Here is a 20542-nt window from a genome sequence, read left to right as displayed (position 1 = left end):
CTGGGCATATACCAAAGATGTCCATCAACCAATGTAGGTGGCTTTTGAGTCTTCTAGCTGAAAAGGAAATACCGATGCTGCAAACCATAGGTTAACTTTCTTAGAAATATGGTCAACCATATCCACATAATTTAAATGATTTGAACTGGAACATAAGAGGTAGATAAAGCAGTGGAAGGGAGAAAAACATTACTGAGAAACTAGAACAATAAGAAGGGATCCCATATGTGGACTAAAGACGTCCACTCACTAACCTTGGAGATGAAGGACTTGAGTTTGAGAATGCTGGGTAGGGTGGCAGGGGGGGGGGATTGGGTTTAAAGTGCATAACGGAAAAAGGCAATGACCACAGCAAATCTCCAAATGTTTTTAAAACTATGTATGCTGTATAAAATGGCATCATCTACTTTCACCATTAGAAGACCCCCTTCCCCCCAAGTCTTGAGCACGGGAAAATTGGTGGTTAAGGGTGTATTGTGAGATTAGATCCTGTCCATATACAAGAACCTAAAAAGAATGAACTGGTATTATACAAAAAATATTTTTTACTAAGCTAAATAAAGGGAAATATTAGTCCATACCACCTACATATGGTCCACCAAAATGGCATTTAAAGTGCCCAATATTTCATTCAGGTATGCTGAGTTGCCTTCTTGTCTCCATTCATCTGGTTCAGTCACCACCCACTCTTACCTGGAGCAATTCAAAGATGCTCTGCTGTCAGACAAAGTCTTTCTTATTGCCTACTCATATGGTGAAGCGCGTGGCACAACATTTTACAGATTCCATTAAAAAAGCTTACATTGCCATCTATCATTAGCAAATAAATTCTGATTCTGTACATGCTATTTCCTTCAAATGGGCGTGATGAAGGTATACCAACACTATCACATGTAATAAATCGTAACCAACTTGGCTACAGTTACCTGTAAAGGAGGATCAATAATTATCCATGCAGGGAGCATCATACTTGGATTAAGAGGCTGAGTTCCAACTCTGAAGTATATCAGTCCACTTGAATCACAGGCCCAGATGTGCTGGTTCCCACATGTCAGACTGATCAGCTTAACACCACCTAGAGACAAATGTATACAGGTAGTGTTGGCTCGCAGTATGAGGCGATCATAGCAAACCGGACCAAGCACACTTATTTAATCTATGAGAAAGCAGTTGCTCACAACGATTAAAGCAGAACAAGAAAAACATTACAATTAAAGGTGAAAACAGATGTCTATTTTGTTCTTCTGCTCCACTAGATTCATTCCCACTTCATAAATTGGCAGAAGTCTCCCAATGGACTCTTAGCACCCACTGAGCATGGAGTTAGAGAAGTCCATGGTTTGCTATAGATATAAGCTACTCATGACATCATTTGTATATGACCATAGCTGCCTTTAAGTGAAGTGATATCTTGCTGGTAATGATTGCAGGGGTTCATTCTATTTGACTGTTTAGTAACAGGGCCCTATATGTTGCAAACTTTGATTAATAATCTATCCTTTCCACGATTATTCCTCCAAATCCCAGGACTTAAGCAAGTATTCTCTGTACTCGACCCAGATCATCTGTTTTTAACAGGAGACAAAAACCTAGGATACATCTCAGGATACCCATAGGCCTGCTTAACCTGTGTGCCCCTTGTCCATAATTCTGTCCAAATTGGACACATTTCAGGCTTATTTATGGAGCGGGTACAGGGCCAACTCTGCAGTCCATTTCATTATTGTCAAATTGACAAACAGAAAGGTCTTTTAAAACAAGAATTGTTTGAAAACTATTTAACAGTCTTTGGGTAGGTTTTAAACTCTTCCTTAAAGCCAAAACCATAGTAACTGGTCGTGCAACTTACTACCTGCAATTTCCTGGAAGCGATGGCCCAGATTTAGACTGGTCAACCAACCGCAAAAGCAGATGCCATTGTGTAACAGTGTCACTTCTATCTCGACTATGTGAATGAAATTTATCTGAAAAATACTGCAAACAACTCTGGAATAATTTCTGTTGCTAAGGCACGTAAATGACTAAAACTTTCTGTGCTCTGTCTAGTCTCCTCTTCAGCATGGCCCTCAGCCAGTGTTTTCAGAAATCTTATTGCGGGAGGGGTAGATACCTGGAAAAAGTACAGACATAGCATCTAATGTAAACTGTTGGTAGGCCCTCACTAAACCAGAATCTGACAGATAAGAAATGCTACGCAGGGAGAAGTTAAAGTTGGTAGGCACAGCGTCCCATGTACCCAGGATCTAAGTGTTCCACCCAGACACACAGCAGGCGATTCTGAGCTTCTGTACCTCAGGGGTTTCGCAGGACTGGTCTAGAATATGTAGTGCCTCACAGAGCTAGGGTGGGATCGCAGAATTTTAACTGCACCAGTAAGAACACACATCCCTGCAAGGCAGCAAATACGGAAAACAACTGGAAAAATCAAAAGGTCAACTAGCACATGTTGCTGGCCTCGTGGAGTGAGTAATCTGTGCATGACCTAGGGAGGTAGAGTGGCACATATATGGAAAAAGAGAGCCTACGAGACTGTGGGACAGTTTTAAAGTAGGCCTGTCTGAATAGAACATTTGGAAACAATTAAAAGGAGAAAATTAGAAGATATATCTTAATAGTTAAGCACCACAGAGGTACTCCAGAGTACTGTGAAAATGAAAATGAAGAAAATACTCGCCTCTAAACAACACTGTTATCAATAACAAAGAGAATAATATCTTCAATGTCTCGTTTGAAGTGCACCACAATCACACTGATAAAACAGGAAAAATTGTGGCAGCTACAATGGGCACCTTGGGGGGGCTGAAAACAAAAAATAAATGGACCAGATGCAAAGTAAATGTCGCTGAAATCCTATAGGAGGAATAAGGCAACTTTGGATACATTGAAGACTGCTCGATAAGGCAGCAAGAAAGATGTGCAAGGATTCTTGATAACCTTTATAACGCTGATCATATTAGAAACTTGGGTCTCAACTACTTTCAGAAAATGATGACCTTAAAATTTTAATTAGTTTTCACACCACCCATATATATTCTGAGGAGTCAACTACCCTAATACTTCTCCTAAGAAAAAATAGAAAAATCGGGCAAGCCGGTGGGTTCGGAACATTCTTCAGAAGCCACAAAACAAATGGAAAATCGTGATATAGTACAATGTAGACTGACAACTATCAAAAAGACAGAAAGCAGTCCACCATGGATTGTGCCATAGGAGGGGTAAAAAACGCACAGTGAGAGGCGACTTGTTACTTTATTTTATATCGACCTTCCTGCACTGGGAGCTACTAAATCCATCCCCTAAGGGCCCTGCGCTAACATGTATGCCTTGTTCAAAAGATGCAGACGCATTGTACTCAGAAGCCAGAATAGTAGCCCACAAAGGATCTTTTATTGTGCAACGGAGCATGGGCCCCTCAGCTTGCCAATCCTCCATTGAGTCCGCTACCTTTAGGCTTCTCAGTGCAGATTACTCCCACATCTTAGCCAGCATTTTAACACGTCCTTCCTGTTAACACAGGATGAATCTAATAGTATCAAGTGTCTCCTGAGGTCGGAAATCCTGTGATCTCATTGCTTGCCCACAAGCATAACACCTTTTGTTGGGCTCCTGGGAGAGTCGGTGATTACTGGACAGCATCCTGTATGGCTACTGTCATTTTTCACAGGTATACTGGTGCACTCCTGCTGAATGGCCACATTACTAATTTTGGACAGTGATAGCAGGGTCAAATAGTGAACTCCAGGAGGTGGGAGTAGGGGTGGAAATTAGGACAATGTGATACAGAAAATAACACTGAACTACAATGTGCAGTCTTTGCTTATTGGGAGATAGCTACAACATAATGAATGGGGAATGGGCGAGTTTCGCCCGGTGAAGAGGAAACCTACTCTGGACAATGGGAATGGTGTGATACCCTCCTGAACCCACTGTGTGCAGAGGGTTCACGGATGGAGGCAGAAAAGATTTATGAGCAGGCTGTTATATCTAGGATTTAGAATACTGGCTTACACAGAAGTAAATATTGTTTTTGCCGCATGCAAATGTGATCCAAATGGACTCGCTATTTATCAGTCAACCCGTGAACTACACATTCACACACACATAAACACATTCTTAATACATCCCGCAGATATTGTGAAGGCAGGGGACTCGATTATAGGGGCTGGGCTAACTTTTTACTGAGTTGAGCTCATAGGCAGTATCCCCAAAGGATTGAGAGTCAAAAGGCTTGTGCTGTAGACCAGCAGTTTTTAACTGGTGGTCCGGAAATCCGTGGGCATTTGCTACACGCCTACTCAGGAGGTCTGCGACTGCTTAGAAAATTAAATATTGTTAACATATTAATGAAGTGTATATGAATAAAGTAACAAAACTGAAAATGCTAAAACGTTCTGTAAATGTGAATGAATTTGAAATTGGAGGTTAAAAATGAAGTTGGTATCCTCAGATTGATTTGTGAGATTAGTTCAAGTGCATTAGACAAAATATAGTATGGACGATAGGTGGCCTCAATTGAATTTAGAAAAGCTCCAACGTTCCCAATAAAATAAAATGTTTACTTTTTTAAATTTGTGAAATATATAAAATATTTTAACATTTGAGTATTTGGTGAAAGCTTGGTTCTGGTTTTCATTGTTTTGTTTTGCAGTTCAAAACATTGAAATTGCTTAGGCCGGCATCCACATATACTGCTAATGATGCACAGAGGGACCCTAGATTTTAGTAATGATTAATTGGGGGCGTCCAAAGAAGTCAAAAGGGTAAGAACTCCTTCCGTAGACTATGATTACGTTACCATAAACAAATTAAGGGAAGTGAATAAGTGCTGTGGAGCAAGGGGTAACCCTCCTCTGACACAGAACTTTACACAAACTATAGAGCCCAACTCGATTTGATCAATCTAAGAACCCTCCCTTTGACCTAAGGGAAAAAGAATAATTTTGCTTTAGAAAACTCTCACCCACCTAAGGTACCCCTTGGTGGCATGCTTCATCATACAAATGCAAAAAGAACAATTGATGGACAGAATGCAGAACAATGAGAGATCTGGGCCTAAATCCATCGTTTTTTTGCTGGTCATTCCAGTTTGGACCCAGCCATATGGAAATCAGTAAAATGGGGTGGCATTGGGAGCAAAAGCACAATGGATTTAACCCAGATCTCTTGACTGGGGGTGAAGCACAAGTTACTACCTGTGCAACGATATATCTGTAGGAGACATTAGTTAGTGATAGATTCCTTGCCTTAGAATATCCCCAGGCATCAGAATGGATCCGGAAATTTTTTGCGTAGCAATACCCCTGCGCGTCGGAAAGGCGTCGTCCGCGGCTCAGCGTCCGTCGTCGGCGTCGTTTGCCCCGGAATGACGTCGTCGGAGTACTTAGACGCCGCCCATGCGGGCTGACGTCAGTTCTGATACACAGCTTTTCTGCGCCAGATACGCAGAGCCATGATAGAATCAACACTGGTGCCATGAAACTAGGGCCCTGAAAGGGGATGACCGTAACCCTAGATATTGGTTCGCAGAACGAGGAGGATGGGTAGGTCGGTAAGGAATCTATCACTAACTAATGTCTCTTACAGATATATCGTTACAAAAGTAGTAACTTGTGCATCTGAAAGAGACACATTAGTGATAGATTCCTTACCTTAGAATAGATACCCCAGCAATACCAACCCCGGTGGTGGGTCTGCGAACCAATAATCACACCAGAAAGTCCTGGAGGACGGAACGGCCAAAGAAGCCATCCCTTCGGACTTGGCTGCCCAGGCAGTAGTGTCTTGCAAACGTGTGCAGCGAGGCCCACGTAGCTGCCTTGCAAATGTCCTGCAAGGGCACTCCTCGGCCCAGGGCAGTTGTAGTTGCCGTAGCCCGAGTAGAATGAGCCCGCAATCCAGCAGGGGGCTCCTTTTTCGCCAAGGAGTAGCATGCCTGGATACACAAGATGATCACCGCGAGATGGTCCTCTTGTGCACCGCCTTTCCCTTCTTAGCGCCCAAGTAACCAACAAAGAGTTGGTCATCCACCCTGAACTGGCGTGTGCGATCCAGATAGTAAGAGAGCGTACGTTTTGGGTCCAGACGGTGGAGCCTTTCTTTCTCTTTAGAGGGATGCGGAGGCGGAATGAAGGTGGGCAAGGTAATGGACTGCCCGATGTGGAAGGCCGTGACAACCTTGGGCAGGAAAGAGGGTCTCGTCCACAACACAACCTTGTCCGGATGGACAGAGAGGAAAGGAGGTGTAGAAGAAAAAGCCTGGAGCTCACTCACTCTCCTGGCAGAGGTGATGGCCACCAGGAAAGCAGTCTTCAAAGTAAGAAGACGGAGAGGACAGTTATGGAGCGGCTCAAAGGTAGCACACATTAGGTAAATAAGTACAAGATTCAAGTCCCACTGGGGCATCACGAAGGGAACAGGAGGGAACATGTGTGTGATGCCCTTCAAAAACCTATTTACAATGGGGGACTTGAACAAGGAAGGCTGATAATGCAGCCGTAAGAAGGCGGAAAGGGCAGAAAGGTACCCCTTGAGAGTGCCCAGAGCAGCGCCCTGCTGGGCAAGGGAAAGAAGAAAGAGGAGAACCTCAGAAAGGGGTGCAGAGAGTGGGTCCACAGCCTTTGCTGTGCACCATGCCACAAATTTGTTCCACCTGCAGGCGTATACCGACTTTGTGGAGGGACGCCTGGCTGCCAGAATGATATCACAGACTTCGGGAGGCAAGTCAAATGGCCTCAACTGCCGCCGCTCAATCTCCAAGCTTGTAGGTGGAGACTAGACAGGTTCGGGTGCAGAACCGTCCCCTGCTGCTGCGACAGAAGGTCCTCCCGAAGAGGCAGACGAATCGGGGGATCAACTGACATGCTGAGTAGCTCGGGATACCAGTATCTTCGTGCCCAGTCCGGAGCCACAAGAATAACCTGGGCCCGGTCGTGCCTGATCTTCTTCAGCACTCTGGGCAGAAGTGGTATAGGCGGAAAGGCGTACAATAGACCGCAACTCCACTTGTGACGAAAAGCGTCTTCGAGCGAGTGCCGCCTTGGAAATTCCAACGCGCAGAACTGATGACATTGCGCGTTCTCTTCTGTGGCGAATAGATCTAACCAAGGCTCTCCCCATTGCTGAAAGAGGCCTTGCGCCACGTCCGAGTTCAGACGCCATTCGTGATCCATCATGCACCGACGGCTGAGTTTGTCCGCCCTGGCATTCAGAGAACCTGCCAAGTGTTGAACCACCAGGGTCACGCCCTGAAGTTCCAGCCACTGCCAGAGGCGCAGAGCATCCTGGCATAGGGTCCACGACCCCACCCCGCCCTGTTTGTTGCAGTACCACATGGCGGTGGTGTTGTCCGTGAACACCTGCACTACACTCCCCAGGACAGAGGGGAGGAATGCCTTCAGTGCTAGTTGGATCGCCCGCAGCTCGAAAAGGTTGATATGGAGCCTGGACTCCGCCGGAGACCACAGGCCTCTAATCTCCGCCTCTCCCATGTGGCCTCCCCAGCCCTGGAGGGACGCGTCCGTCACAACCACGTGCTCCGGGTGGGGTAGGGAGAGGGATCTGCCACTGACCCAATCGCGGTCCGTGTGCCACCAATGCAGCTGTCTTGCAGTGCCCTCCGAGATCAAGACATGATCGGACAAGTTGCCCTGATGCTGGGCAAACTGAAACTTCAGGTCCCACTGCAGAGCCCGCATCCGCCACCGGGCATGATGCACCAGAAGGACGCAGGAGGCCATCAGCCCCAGAAGCCGCAGCGTCAACCTGACCGAGACTCGGGATAAAGGCTGAAAGATCGGAATCAGAGCCTGAATATCCCAAACCCGCTGTTCGGGTGGATAAACCCGAAACTGCGCCGAGTCTAGAACCGCTACGATGAAGAGGAGCTTCTGAGAGGGACACAGGTGCGACTTCGGCACGTTGATGGAGAACCCCAGCAAGTGCAGGAGGTCGGCCGTAGTCTGGAGGTGGCTGACGACTGTCTGGGGCGAGCCCGCCTTCAACAACCAGTCGTCGAGGTAGGGGAAGACTGACACTCCTAACCTGCGCAGATGAGCTGCGACCACCGCCATCACCTTCGTGAACACCCGTGGGGCGCTGGTAAGACCGAAGGGGAGCACGGTAAACTGAAAGTGCTCGTGGCCTACCGTGAACCGCAGGTAACGCCGGTGGGCCGGCAGGACGGGGATGTGAAAATAAGCGTCCTGCAAGTCCAACGCTACCAGCCAGTCTCCAGGGTCCAGGGCAGCTAAGACCTGAGCCAAAGTCAGCATCTTGAACTTCTCCTTCCGGAGGAAGCAGTTGACGTTCCGTAGGTCCAAGATAGGGCGTAGGCCCCCTTTGCCTTTCTTGGGTACCAGAAAGTAGTGGGAGTAACAACCACACCCTACTTCTGGCCCAGGAACGCGCTCGATGGCCCCTTTGGCCAAGAGGGCCGTGACTTTCACTTGCAGGAGTTGCAAGTGATCCCCCGACACGCGGTGGAATTGCGGTTGCATGGCTGGAGGGGTCGCCTCGAAGGGGAGGGAGGAGCCCCTTCGGACGATCTTCAGCACCCACCTGTTTGACGTGACTGTGCGCCAGTGGAAGAGGTGATGGCGAACCCTGCCTCCCACTGGCGTCACGTGTGCCTGAAAACTCGGACTAGGAAGGTTTTGAGGCAGGTGCTGCGGAGGGAGGTGTGGACTGGCCTCGCCGTTGTCCCCGGCTGCCGCCACGGCGGTTTCCACGGCCGCCACCGCGCTGTTGAACTTTCTGCGGTGCGTGGCTGGCAGCACGTGTGGGGGCGCTCCTTCCTTGGCCACGAAAGGAGCGAAAGGCATCCGATTGCTGGCGTGTGGCCGAGAGGCCCAAGGACTTGACCGTAGCCCTGGAGTCCTTAAAACGCTCAAGCGCATGGTCTGCCTTGTCGCCAAAGAGGCGACGGCCATCGAACGGCATGTCCAGAAGTGTGGCCTGGACATCGGCCGAATAGTTGGCGTACCTCAACCAGGCGTGGCGTCAAACCGCCACTGTCGTTGCCATCAACCTGCCCAGTGAGTCTGTGGTATCCAGCCCACACCGGATGGAATATCGCGCTGCATCTCGGCCCTCCACAAGGGTTTGGGCGAGTTTAGCCCGGACCTCCTCCGGACATTGTGGCAGCACGTCCGCGACCGCGTCCCGCAGGGTGTGGGTGTAGCGGCCCAAGGGACAGGTGGTATTGACAGACCGCAGCCCTAAGCTTAGGGACGAGAACACTTTCTTCCCGAACTGTTCATATCTCTTGGATTCCCGATCGGGCGGAGCCGACGGGAATGCAGTCTGGGAAGTGGAGGCCTGGATAACCAGGCTCTCGGGGTGGGATGGGTGGACAAAAAGCAAGGGTCGCCCGGGGCCGGGCGGTAGCATCTGGCCACGTTCCTATCCACAGGCGGACCTGTGGCGGGCTTGGACCAAGTGCCCACAAGAACGTCACACAAGGCCTCATTGAACGGCAGCAGAGGCTCGCTGGAGCTTGACTGCGGTTTGAAGACCTCAGTGAGGAGGTTAGTCCGCGATGGGGAGTTCAAGGTTTAAGGCCTTGGCCGCCCTCGTCAGCACTACACTGTAAGTAGACCCCTCCTCCGAAGCCACGGTTGGAGGGGAGACAAATCCAGTGTCTGGCGAAGTGTCAATACCACTGGCCTCCCCAAGCTCATATGTCCGGTCCTGTTAAGACTAGCACTCCAGTGCGAGAGGGTCCTCAGACCCCTCCCAATCTCCCTCGTCACCAGTCTCCTGTAAAACAGGATTAACAGACGGGGCCTCCTCATGGAAATAAAAATCTCCAAAGGCCGTCGGAAGCGGCGCCGTTCCGGCGCCAGAGTCGGACCGAAGGGAACATTGGGGACAGCGTCCACAGTGGGCGCCGGGGGCTACACCCGTGGGGCCGGCGCCAGTGAGGTCGTGAGGTTGACCAGCGACGACCCGGATCCGGAAGCGGATCGGGTGAGGTCCTGCGGCGCCGGGAACGAAGTCGCCGGCGGCGTCGGGGCCTAAGCACCCGACGGCGTCGGGGCCGAAGCACCCGATCCGCTAGGGCCTCCAGCCGGGACCGTTGGGCCCGGAGGCGCCACGGAACCCAACTGAGGAGGGAGGGACCTCATGGCCATGAGGTACCGCTCGATTTCCTCCGGCGTCGCGCCGTGCCCAGGGACCTGAAGGTGTGGGGCAGGCGGCGACGCCTGCGACTCCCTCGGAGCCGCGTGGGCGGTGTCGCCCGAACCCCCGGCCGCATCGTGCGAGTGTCGGGGTGGGCCGGAGGAACGATGATGTCTCTCCCACCTCTCATGCCTCTTACCTGAGGACTTGGATCCTGACGACCGATGACCACTCCCGGAGCTGCGATGACTCCCACCCCGCGACCGGTCCCTCGACCTCCCATGGGACCGGGACCAGGACCTGGAACGGCGCGGGGCCGACTGCCGGAGCAGGTGCGTCGTCGTGGTCGAGGCCTAAACACTTCAGGCACCGGCGATGGGGGTCAGTAACCGACATCTGTCGGTCGCACTTCGAACAGGGTTTGAACCCGGGCATCCCTACCGGCACCGATAGAGTCGAAGACTCGAGGAAAGAAATGATCAAAAAGATCAAAAAGTTCAGTCAAAAAATGACTAGGGGTAGAGCTTCTCCGGATCTGCGCTAGCTTGCGCGGAAAAAAGAAGAACTGACGTCAGCGCGCATGGGTGGCGTCTAAGTACTCCGACGACGTCATTCCGGCGCCAACGACGCGGACGACGGACGTGGAGCCGCGGACGACGCCTACCGACGCGCATGGGTATTGCTACGCAAAAAAAATTCCGGATCCAGTCTGACGCCTGGGGATATTCTAAGCTAAGGAATCTATAACTAACGTATCTCTTTCAGATTGTATGATTCAGTCAGCATTCCGTCCATCATTTGTTTGCATAGCACTTTTAACCCTAAGTGGGATGGGTATGCCCAGACGTAGGTCCTTTGCTCACTGTGCCACTAGATTCAAGCTAGCCTGTCTGTTGAAGGGTGATACCCAGAAACCGGTCCCAGGATGCTTGTTTACGGTCCAGGGAGGACCTAAATTGGCAGTTCGGTCTGGACTGTTCCCATGAGGCACACAGTCAAGACTGATTTGCATATGGCTGGGTCTAAACTGGGGTGGCATGGTGAGCAAAAGAACAATGGATTTAACCCAGATCTCTTGAATAGGGGTGAATGTATGATTCATTCAGCATTCCGCCCATCATTTGTTTGCGTATCATGCTTCATCATACAGTTCCGTGGGAGAATGGGGCGTTCTACAACTAGTGAGATTAACAGGAGAGGAGGACTTTGTTAGAAAAAGAATATGGTAGTGAGTGGGGGCAGAGTTACTCATTTTTCTTTAATTGCTCCTACCACTGTCTTACCCATGTGTGGTGCCATGGTGTGCTACTGGCAGGAAGACTGCCCAAACCTTTCAATACTTTCTGAAGTGCCAGGAGAATTTTAATCGATTTGATAAAAGCTCAAAATTAGGGACGGGGGGCGTGGCCAAGGCGGCGAACATGGCGGACGCAGCCTAAGAGAGCTCCGTCCCGCCGATAACATATCCGATGAATATCCTACGTCTCCCCGACCCTGACACATCCTAACCGGGGTATTTGGCTGTCGGAGGTGAAGGAGGTGCCCCAACGGCGATCTGAGCAACTTTGACGCCTGCTTGATGGTGACCCAGACCCCAAAGCGGCGAGGCCTTCCTGGCGCACGGAAGCCGGGACCTCGAGTCCGGGACCATCCGGGCGGAAGTGCAGCGCGGCCGGTGAGTGGAAGACCGGAGTGCGTTGACGGCGCGGCGTGGAGAGGTCGCTGCAGTTAACGACGCCGCAGCCACAGTAAGCTATCGGAGGCTGCGCCACCAATGATGGTGAGGAGTGCGGGGGGGACTGGGCAGGCCCGCTCGGCGGTCGTGTCGGGGGGAACTGCTAGTTCGCGGGTGATGTGGAGAACCTCTCATGCTCCCCTGCTGCCCTCCGACGGATCCTAGACGACAGCGACAGCGCTCGCCACAGGGGAGGCGGATGACTTCTGCCGAGCTTGGCAAACGGCCATAACGAGATAGCGCTTCATGCACGGCGCGCCATTACGCACCCCCTGCTCGGCGGTGTGGTCGGACCGCGGAGGAGACCCTTTGGGACGGGGGCCTGGGCGCCAAAGACTAGCCCCTGAGTGGCGACAAACAGAAGGAAACACGGAGGGGTTCAGAGGTGGAGGCGAGCAACCACTCGCAGATCCTGCGACTGCTTACGCATTGAGGCCCCTGGCTCTCTGCGGAGGTCGCTGGCGGAGGGGTGGCGATGCCCCCGGAGTGACACCTGAACAACGGTGGGTCCCATACATCCCCTGCATTGGCCGTGGAGTGTCTGTTTAGAGTACAGATGGAAGGGGGCGCCGAGACATTGGTGCGATACTGGTGTAAAGAGACGAGATAGCGCTGGCGGGCACACAGATTGGCCTAAGAGTGGACAATAACCTCCTCAGTGCCTGCGACTGCGGGGAAGGCCCAGACACGGGTCCGCTACTGAAGAGGTTGGAGTAGCTGATCTATACTCCCATAGCACCCTGGACCCTATACACATCTCCGTAGGCCACCATGACGTGGGGTGGCAACAGCCGAGGTACCTCGAAACAAGGCACAATAGACAAGTTTACTGGGCTGACTGGGGGCGCCAGAGCCTCCGGGGGCCCTCCAGGGTCCGGCCCGGACAATTCAGCCCTCATGGCAGCGAATACACAATCCAGAGACATGTTAGATGCAAAAATAGGGGCAGTTGGGGCTGATGTTACTATGCTGCGCCAGGATCAGCGAAACGCTGTGGCCCGCATTACAGAGACTGAGACTCTACCCGATTTTCCATTACAGAGACTGAGACCAGAATCACGGGGGTGGAAGACGGTGTGGCGACCCTGAAAAAGAAAGTGGCCAACATGGAAGGGATTCAGAAGGGTCTTGCCTTGCGGGCCGAGGATGCAGAAGGGCGTGCTCGGAGAAACAACCTACGATTTGTGGGATTTCCGGAGGGCTGCGAGAAGGGCGATATGGAAGCCTTTCTGACCCGTTGGTTGGAGGGGTGGCTCCCTCCGGAGTCCCTTTCGCGCTGTTTTATTATTTAGCGCGCGCACCGAGCACTGGTCCAAAAGCCGCCGGTGGGAGCTCGCCCTCGGCCGGTGATAGCCAAGCTACTCAATTACCATGACCGCGACACGATTCTGCGACAAGCACGCACGAAGGAGCCTCTATTATTTGACAACCACAAAATCTTGATATTCGCAGATTACACCAGGCTGGTACAGCAACAACGCCAGTCCTTTACCGCGGCCAAGGCGCGGCTGAGGGGCCTAAATATCCAATATGCTTTGCTCTACCCGGCCCGTCTGCGTGTGGTCTTTCAGTTCCGGACCCAATTCTTTCATACTCCGGAAGAAGTCTTTGCCTGGACAGATGAGACAGTCCGGATCAGAGTAAATACTCCTCCGGGTCGAGACTCAGACTCATCCTCCACGGCGGGGCCCCCGCGGACCCCCCGGCGATCACGAAGCAGGAGCAATTGGAGGTCACGATCTGAGAAGAACCCTCCTCCTGATAATGGGGCGGTGGAGGCCACTAAAGCTACAGACTCTCAAAATCCGGAATTGTGAGTTCCAAAGGTGTGCGGCGGCTTTCAGACAAGGGCCCGGGGAAGGGGCTGGACGCCTCCTGGGCGAAGATGACTCTTGTAATTTATCACCTGAGACTCCTGACGAACAAGTAATTTTGTGACTATGGGACGCGGGTTGGGGGACGACAAAGGGAGGGCGTTCACGACCCCTCAGTTCAGAGGAGTTTGTTAGTGGGGGGTAAGTTGGGACTGAGTGGGTAGTTCATGGGGATCCATTGGGATAGTGGGTCTCTGACCTCCCATTGGGGGCCGGAGATGATCTATACCGCGACAGATACTTCAATGTTGCTGAGGTATGGGGTGGGGGAGTTGTGGGGGTAGTTAGGATCGGGGAGGTAGCGGGGGGGTCAGTTGGGGGTGAGTTGAGAAGGGGAAGGGGGGTTGCTTTCATCTGAACAGTGTTCTCTCAAGTCCTATGGAAACATGATATGTGTGTGTGGTCTCTGACACCTGGGCCATTCCTCTTTCTGCCTATAGATGGCGGTTGATACTCCTGAGACAAGCCCTCAGAGGGCATTGATGCGTGTGGTGAGCTGGAATGTACGGGGAATGCTAGATAGGATAAAGCGAGGCGCAGTCCTGCGACAAGGTAAGAAAGAGAAAGCTGATGTGTTACTGTTGCAGGAGACTCACCTCATGGGAACCAAGACTCTTAGTTTACAGCGCTATGGATATCAGCAGGTATTTCATTCTGGTTTTGTGAGGGGATCTCGGGGAGTGGCTGTCCTAGTACACCGCAGATTGTCCTATGTTCATGAGGCTCAATGGGTTGATGCACAGGGCAGATATGTATTTGTCCAGGGCAGGATAGGCACTGAGGCGATAGTCTTCGGTAGTGTATATGCCCCACCTCCACTACAAGGTGCTCTTATTGAAAAGTTGTTTGATGTATGGGCCGAGATACCACAAGCTCTGGCAGTAGTGGGTGGTGACTGGAACGATGTGATGAATGCACGAATGGATCACCACAGACTGGGGGGAGACGTGCCAGCGGACACGCCTACTAAACTGAATGGCATGGTGAGAGGGATGGGATGGGTTGACGCATGGCGACACCAACACACCTAAAGTCGTGAATTCACATATGTCTCGGCAGTGCACAGGTCCTTCTCCAGGATCGATTACTTGTTTGTCCCCCACTCCTGGGTTGGGAGAGTGGACTCCACTTCTATCCTGCTGCGCGGCCTGTCGGATCACTCTCCAACTGCGATTGACTTACTTCTTGATGAAAGACGACAGCCATTTAGATGGCGCCTTTCCACATGGCACTTGCAACGAGACATCTACCAGACACACATGAGGGAGGCCATTGCTCACTACTGGAGCGATAATGACAGGTCTGACACAGACGACATGACCCTGTGGGAGGCCCTGAAACCCACGCTCCGTGGGGTAGACATTGCTTGGTGTGCGGCTGCTCGTAAGACACATAGAGAGGACATAGTGAAGGCTACGGATCGGGTCAGAGACCAGGAAGAAAAATGTAATACTGGAGAGGGTGCGGAAGACGTGGGTCAGTTGCTACTGATGCAGCAATCGTATGCCTCCTTACTACTAGATGAGGCTAAACAGCTGTGGCTGGCGACTCAGAGTAGGATCTACCAATGAGCCGATAAATGCAGCTCGATGTTATATAGGCTTTGTCAGAGCACTTTTCATGCGCAGTCCTTCCCGTGTCTTCGTGATAGTGAGGGAACAACCATGACGGCCCCAGCAGCTCTAGCGGCCAGCTTCGCACCGTACTATGCCGCCCTTCCGAGACCCTTGACCCTCCCCCTGAGACCCCCAATCCTCAAGAGCTGTCTGGACTTCCTCCTCAGGCCCAGAAGCCTAAATTAGTTCGATTTGCTTCCACTACCCCTGAGAAGCTTCTACCTGTCCTCCAATCAATTAAAAGCGGATCGCCGTTAGATCCTGCGCCTTTAAATATCTTAAAACTAGTCACTCCAACCATATTGCCTTACCTGGTCCACCTGATTAATGCCTCTCTCTCTTAGGGCATGGTGCCACCGAGTTGGAAAAAGGCTATTGTCAGAGCCTTGATTAAGAAACCCAATCTGGACCCCCTAGAATTGAATAACTTCCGTCCAATCTCTCTACTGCCAGGTGTCAGTAAAATAGCAGAAAAGATAATCAATCATCAGATCTCCGACTATCTGGAATCTAACGGTCTACTTAAATCTTCTCAGAAGGGCTATAGACCAGGCCAAAGTACCGAGACTGCAATGGTGGCCGTGGTCGAAGAAGCCAGAAAAATCATGGATGAAGGAGGGTCAGTGGCAGTGATCCTCCTGGACCTCAGCGTGGCCTTCGACACCGTGAACCATTCCATACTGGTTCACAGGCTTAAGGGGATGGGAATTTCAGGGTCCGCCCTGTCTTGGCTCAACTCTTTTTTAAGTGACCGGTCCTTCCAGGAGGCAGAAGGGAACTTCACTTCTAAAAATATACCTATACATTGTGGGGTTCCCCAGGGCTCATCATTGAGCCCAACCCTTTTTAACGTATATATGTCCCCCCTGGAGAGTATTGTCACCGCGTCAGGGATTAAGTTACTTACCTACGCGGATGACAACCAGATGGTGGTATCTCTTAGTCAGCAAAATCATCCATCCCCTGACCTTTATACCCGTCTTGGAGAGATAACTAAATGGATGGACAGATCCCATCTGAAGCTAAACAGCGGAAAGACAGAGATCATGATTTTGGGAAACCAATCCCATTTCCGCCCAGAGTCCTTATGGCCCCCATGTATGGGACCCCCTCCATCTCCCAAAAATGAAATTAAGAGCTTGGGGATTTGGTTGGATGAGGGTCTCACCTTCTCCTCCCAGGCCCGGAAAACAGCGGGCACCTGTTTTGGCCTCTTACGAACCTCTAGAAAATTTTTGTCTCTGCTTCCCCCCCCATTCTCAAAAACTCCAGATCCAAGGATTAATACTGTCTCGCCTAGACTATGGTAACGCCCTTTACCTTGGAGCCCCTAAAAAGGTTGTTTCACAACTCCAGGTCGTACAAAATACAGCGGCACGTCTTCTCACGGGCACGCATAATCAATGTTCAGCTAAACCCTCCCTTAAGGTCCTTCATTGGCTGCCCATCCAACAAAGAGTGCATTTCAAGGCCCTATGCACCACACATAAGATCTTGCACAATAAGGCCCCTCCCATTCTGAAGGATCTTATCATGCCCCACACATCCAACAGAGCCCTCCGATCCTCCCATCTTCACCTTACTTCAGTGCCTAGAATCAAGAGAGCATGATCTGGAGGCCATCTGTTCTCCTATAACGCCTCCAAATTGTGGAACTCTCTCCCGCTGGACATTCGGGCTGAATCGAATCTGCTCTCTTTTCGTAAACTTCTCAAGACATGGCTGTTTCCTTAAACTCACTTCCCCCCATTTTGTCTTCTTTCATTAGCGCTGGGACGCTTACGGGCAGCCATGCGCTCTACAAATCAGTAATAAATAAAAAAATATATATATATATGCCCCCCGAGAGTCCCTCCCAGCAGAAGATGTTGACAAATTCCTTGCTGACCTCCCGCCACGGGCGATCTCAGATGAAGGGCTTGCCCTCTTGGAACTCCCTTTGTCAGCGGAGGAGCTGGACACAGCCCTCAGCGAATTAAATGTTGGCAAAGCCCCCGGACCCAACGGGTTCCCTTGTGAATTTTTAAAGAAATTTCACCTCCAACTAGGAACATACTACAGAAGGGCGCTGGTGGCAGCCAGGGAGTGCGGCAGACTCCAGAAGGACTGGCGACACGCTGAAATAGTGGTCTTCTGTAAGCCGGGGAGATCCCCTGAACAACATGAATCCTATAGACCAATATCATTATTGAACACCGAAGCGAAACTATTGGCGAAAGCACTGGCCAACCGTCTACTCCCGTACATTACGGACCTTGTCCACCCAGGCCAAGCCGGGTTTATGCCCCACAGAGCAACAAGACACAATATTCGACGCGCACAGGTGGCGGTCGAAGCAGCCTGGGCGGCGGGGATTCCTGTGGCGCTCTTATTAGCCGATATAGATAGGGCCTTCGACTCAATGAGCTGGGTTTACCTCCGCGCACTCCTGTCCCGCCTAAATCTCGGGCCCCACTTCCTATCATATTTGCAGCTACTATATACGGACCTGACGGCTGTTGCCATACTTATTTGCCCTGGCCATGGAACCGCTGGCGGCGTGGGTGCACAGATGCGAGGTATCGAATGGGAGGAGGGGCTTTTCGATAGAATCGCACTCTACGCGGACGACGTTCTATTTTTCCTTACGGACCTGAATAGATCGGGCCCGCAAGTCCTTGACATTATGCGAATATTTGGGGAGGTTTCGGGCCTCCGCTTGAATTTACGTATGTCTGTGCTGTGGGTGCTGGGTGAGCGCTGTTGCCTGAGGTCCTGGGCGGCGGCATTACAGGAGGCGACGGGAGGCCTTAAATACCTAGGTGTGTTCCTAACGGACCTGCGTGGGATCTCCTGGACACGCAACGTAGTACCCGTGTGGGATCGAATCCGATCTGACATGGCCACATGGTCCTGCATGCCCTTAAACGTTTACGGTTGATCAGCCATATTTAAAATGGTGGCCCTCCCACGTTTATTATATCAACTGCAAAATCACCCATACCCTATTCCACCGCAGTGGTTCAGGCAGGTGAACTCGGCACTCGGTCAGTTTCTCTGGGCGGGGGGCGTGACAAGAGTTGCACTCCGCACATGTTTCCTCTCTACGTATTGTGGCGGTTTAGCGACGTCGGACATTTTGTCATATTATCAAGCCTCTCATTTATTGATACTGAACGAGTGGTGGTATGGGGACCGGGGTGACCCGACCTATGCCCTTGAGAGACTTCTAATGGACCCTGACACGCTGCACACCATACTTTACTCGACAACTAAGAGAAAGAGGCTCCCGGTGGTTACTCAGATAGTGTTTCATATATGGCGTGGAGCACTTCGCCGCATGGGGTGGTGGAACAGATTAACGAGGGAAACCCCATTGTGGCAGAACGGACTATTGCCTCCGCTGGCGTCCCTGCAAGGGTTCCGAGGCTAGGACACAATCGGTATATCAGTCCTAGGCCACGTCGTCAGAGGCACAACCCTCAAGTCGTTCCAGGAGTTGTGGGAGGAATTTGACATGCCCCAGACCCAATTCTTTAGATACTTACAATTCCGCCATGCTATCACACCCACCCTGAATGGCCTAGACTCACTGCCTGAATTTAGCCCACTGGAAGCCAAGGTGTTTATGGGGGAATTGGAAAGTAAGAAAATATCTAATATTTACCAAACACTGGTCACACACTGCTCCTCCTCCCTGGATAACCCACCGACTAAATGGGAGAGCGATGTTGGGGCGCTTGAGGAGGAAGACTGGAGAGAAGCGCTTGAGGCTCCAAGAGGAGCGGCAATTGCGGTAAGCCTGCGATTCATTCAGTTCAAATATTTACATAGAGCCTACTATACTAGGGAACGGCTGTGGAAGGCAGGCATGATTGCGTCCCCCGATGTGGTCGAGAGGTGGGAGCATTTATACATACAGTATGGTCGTGTGACGGACTGAGAAGGTTTTGGTCGGGTGTGTGGGACTGCTTGTCTGAGGTGTTGGGCTGGGAGCTCCCCCGCTCGCAACAGTTGGGGCTACTCCATGTCTTGGGACAAGTGGGGGGGGGGGGAATATCTACAAACGCCATTTACTGCTTTTGGGCCTCACAGTAGCTAAGAGAGGCGTGGCCAGAGCCTGGAAAGACCCCAGGGCCCCCCTGGTGGGAGTTTGGAAAAAAGGTCTGGATATGTATATGGGGCTGGAACGCCCGATCTTTGAGGCCAGGGGCTGTCCCCGGAAACATTATAAGATTTGGAAGAGGTGGGCAGATTATAGAGGACTATGGCTGGAACCGCCAGTGCGCGATGAAGCTGAAGAAAGACAATTGGTCACTGATCCCGGGTGACGAGGAGTACACACTGAATGTTTTGTGACATGTTTGTTGTATATAGACTAACTAGATGCTGTGCAGGGGGCGGGTTCGGGTGGGGGGAGGCGGAAGGGTGAAGGGAGGGGGGGATGTAGGAATGTTACTTTATTATTTTTATTTCACATACAAGAAAACATTGTTGTTTGAATTGCCTAAATGTGATCATTCCACTAATGCTCACAGCTTCTCCGGTGTCCGGGGCGCTGTGCTTGTCAGACATCTCTTCAACAACATAATAAAATTTTGTTCTGAAAAAAAAAATTAGGGACGGGAACAAGGGCCATACACATTCTTGGGGTTAGTGTTGTTACACTAATTTAAACCTACAGAATGCGGGTTTTCAGACAGATTTGATCAGAGGAGAACAGGGTGCATAACCTTGGCAAAGGGTCAATCACCACACCCACCTCCAGAAATCCATTTTACCATGCATCTGACACTTTTCTGAATGAGAAAACTACTCTCCATGTCAGACAGATTCTCAATGCATCCAGGGTCGGACTGGCTGTAGCTGGCACCGGGCGTTTTCCCAGTGGACCAGAAGGGTTTGGGGCCGGTTCTGGAACGGTGTGGGGCATTATTGTTACTGGGAATAGGTTTTGCAGCAGCACTGCAGTATTGGCCCTCTGTAACAAACAAAGCAGAAGTGATTCCACAACCCCCCTCAGGGCCCGGTCCGGGTTAATTGCCAGGGCTGGTTTGCATTCCCAATTTGTCCTTGGATGCATTCTTAGAACAAGGTAAGAGCTGGGCTCAAATCCCTGGACTTGTGATAGAGAGGCAACAGGAAAAGAAAAGGGAGCTTTATTTTCCTATTTAGATGTACAACAAAACCGTAAACATGGAAGGAGCATGACTAAATTA

The 20542-nt window shown here is 51.1% G+C and overlaps 1 protein-coding gene across 2 annotated transcripts in view; it reads right to left on the bottom strand.

Annotated features, from left to right (window-relative positions):
- Nucleotides 1–20542, bottom strand: part of TECPR2 (tectonin beta-propeller repeat containing 2) — a 626110-nt gene that overhangs the window by 107952 nt on the left and 497616 nt on the right. For both annotated transcript variants that reach the window (XM_086937834.1, XM_086937835.1), the window contains exon 18: nucleotides 927–1075. In XM_086937834.1, coding sequence (XP_086793960.1) covers nucleotides 927–1075 — 149 coding nt within the window. The remainder of the gene's footprint in view (nucleotides 1–926; nucleotides 1076–20542) is intronic.

This window comes from Lissotriton vulgaris, chromosome 9, assembly GCF_964263255.1.
Source record: "Lissotriton vulgaris chromosome 9, aLisVul1.2, whole genome shotgun sequence".
Classification (NCBI taxonomy): Eukaryota; Metazoa; Chordata; class Amphibia; order Caudata; family Salamandridae; genus Lissotriton; species Lissotriton vulgaris.
The sequence above is the reverse complement of the archived record's forward strand: the minus strand, read 5'-3'. Positions and strand labels throughout refer to the sequence as shown.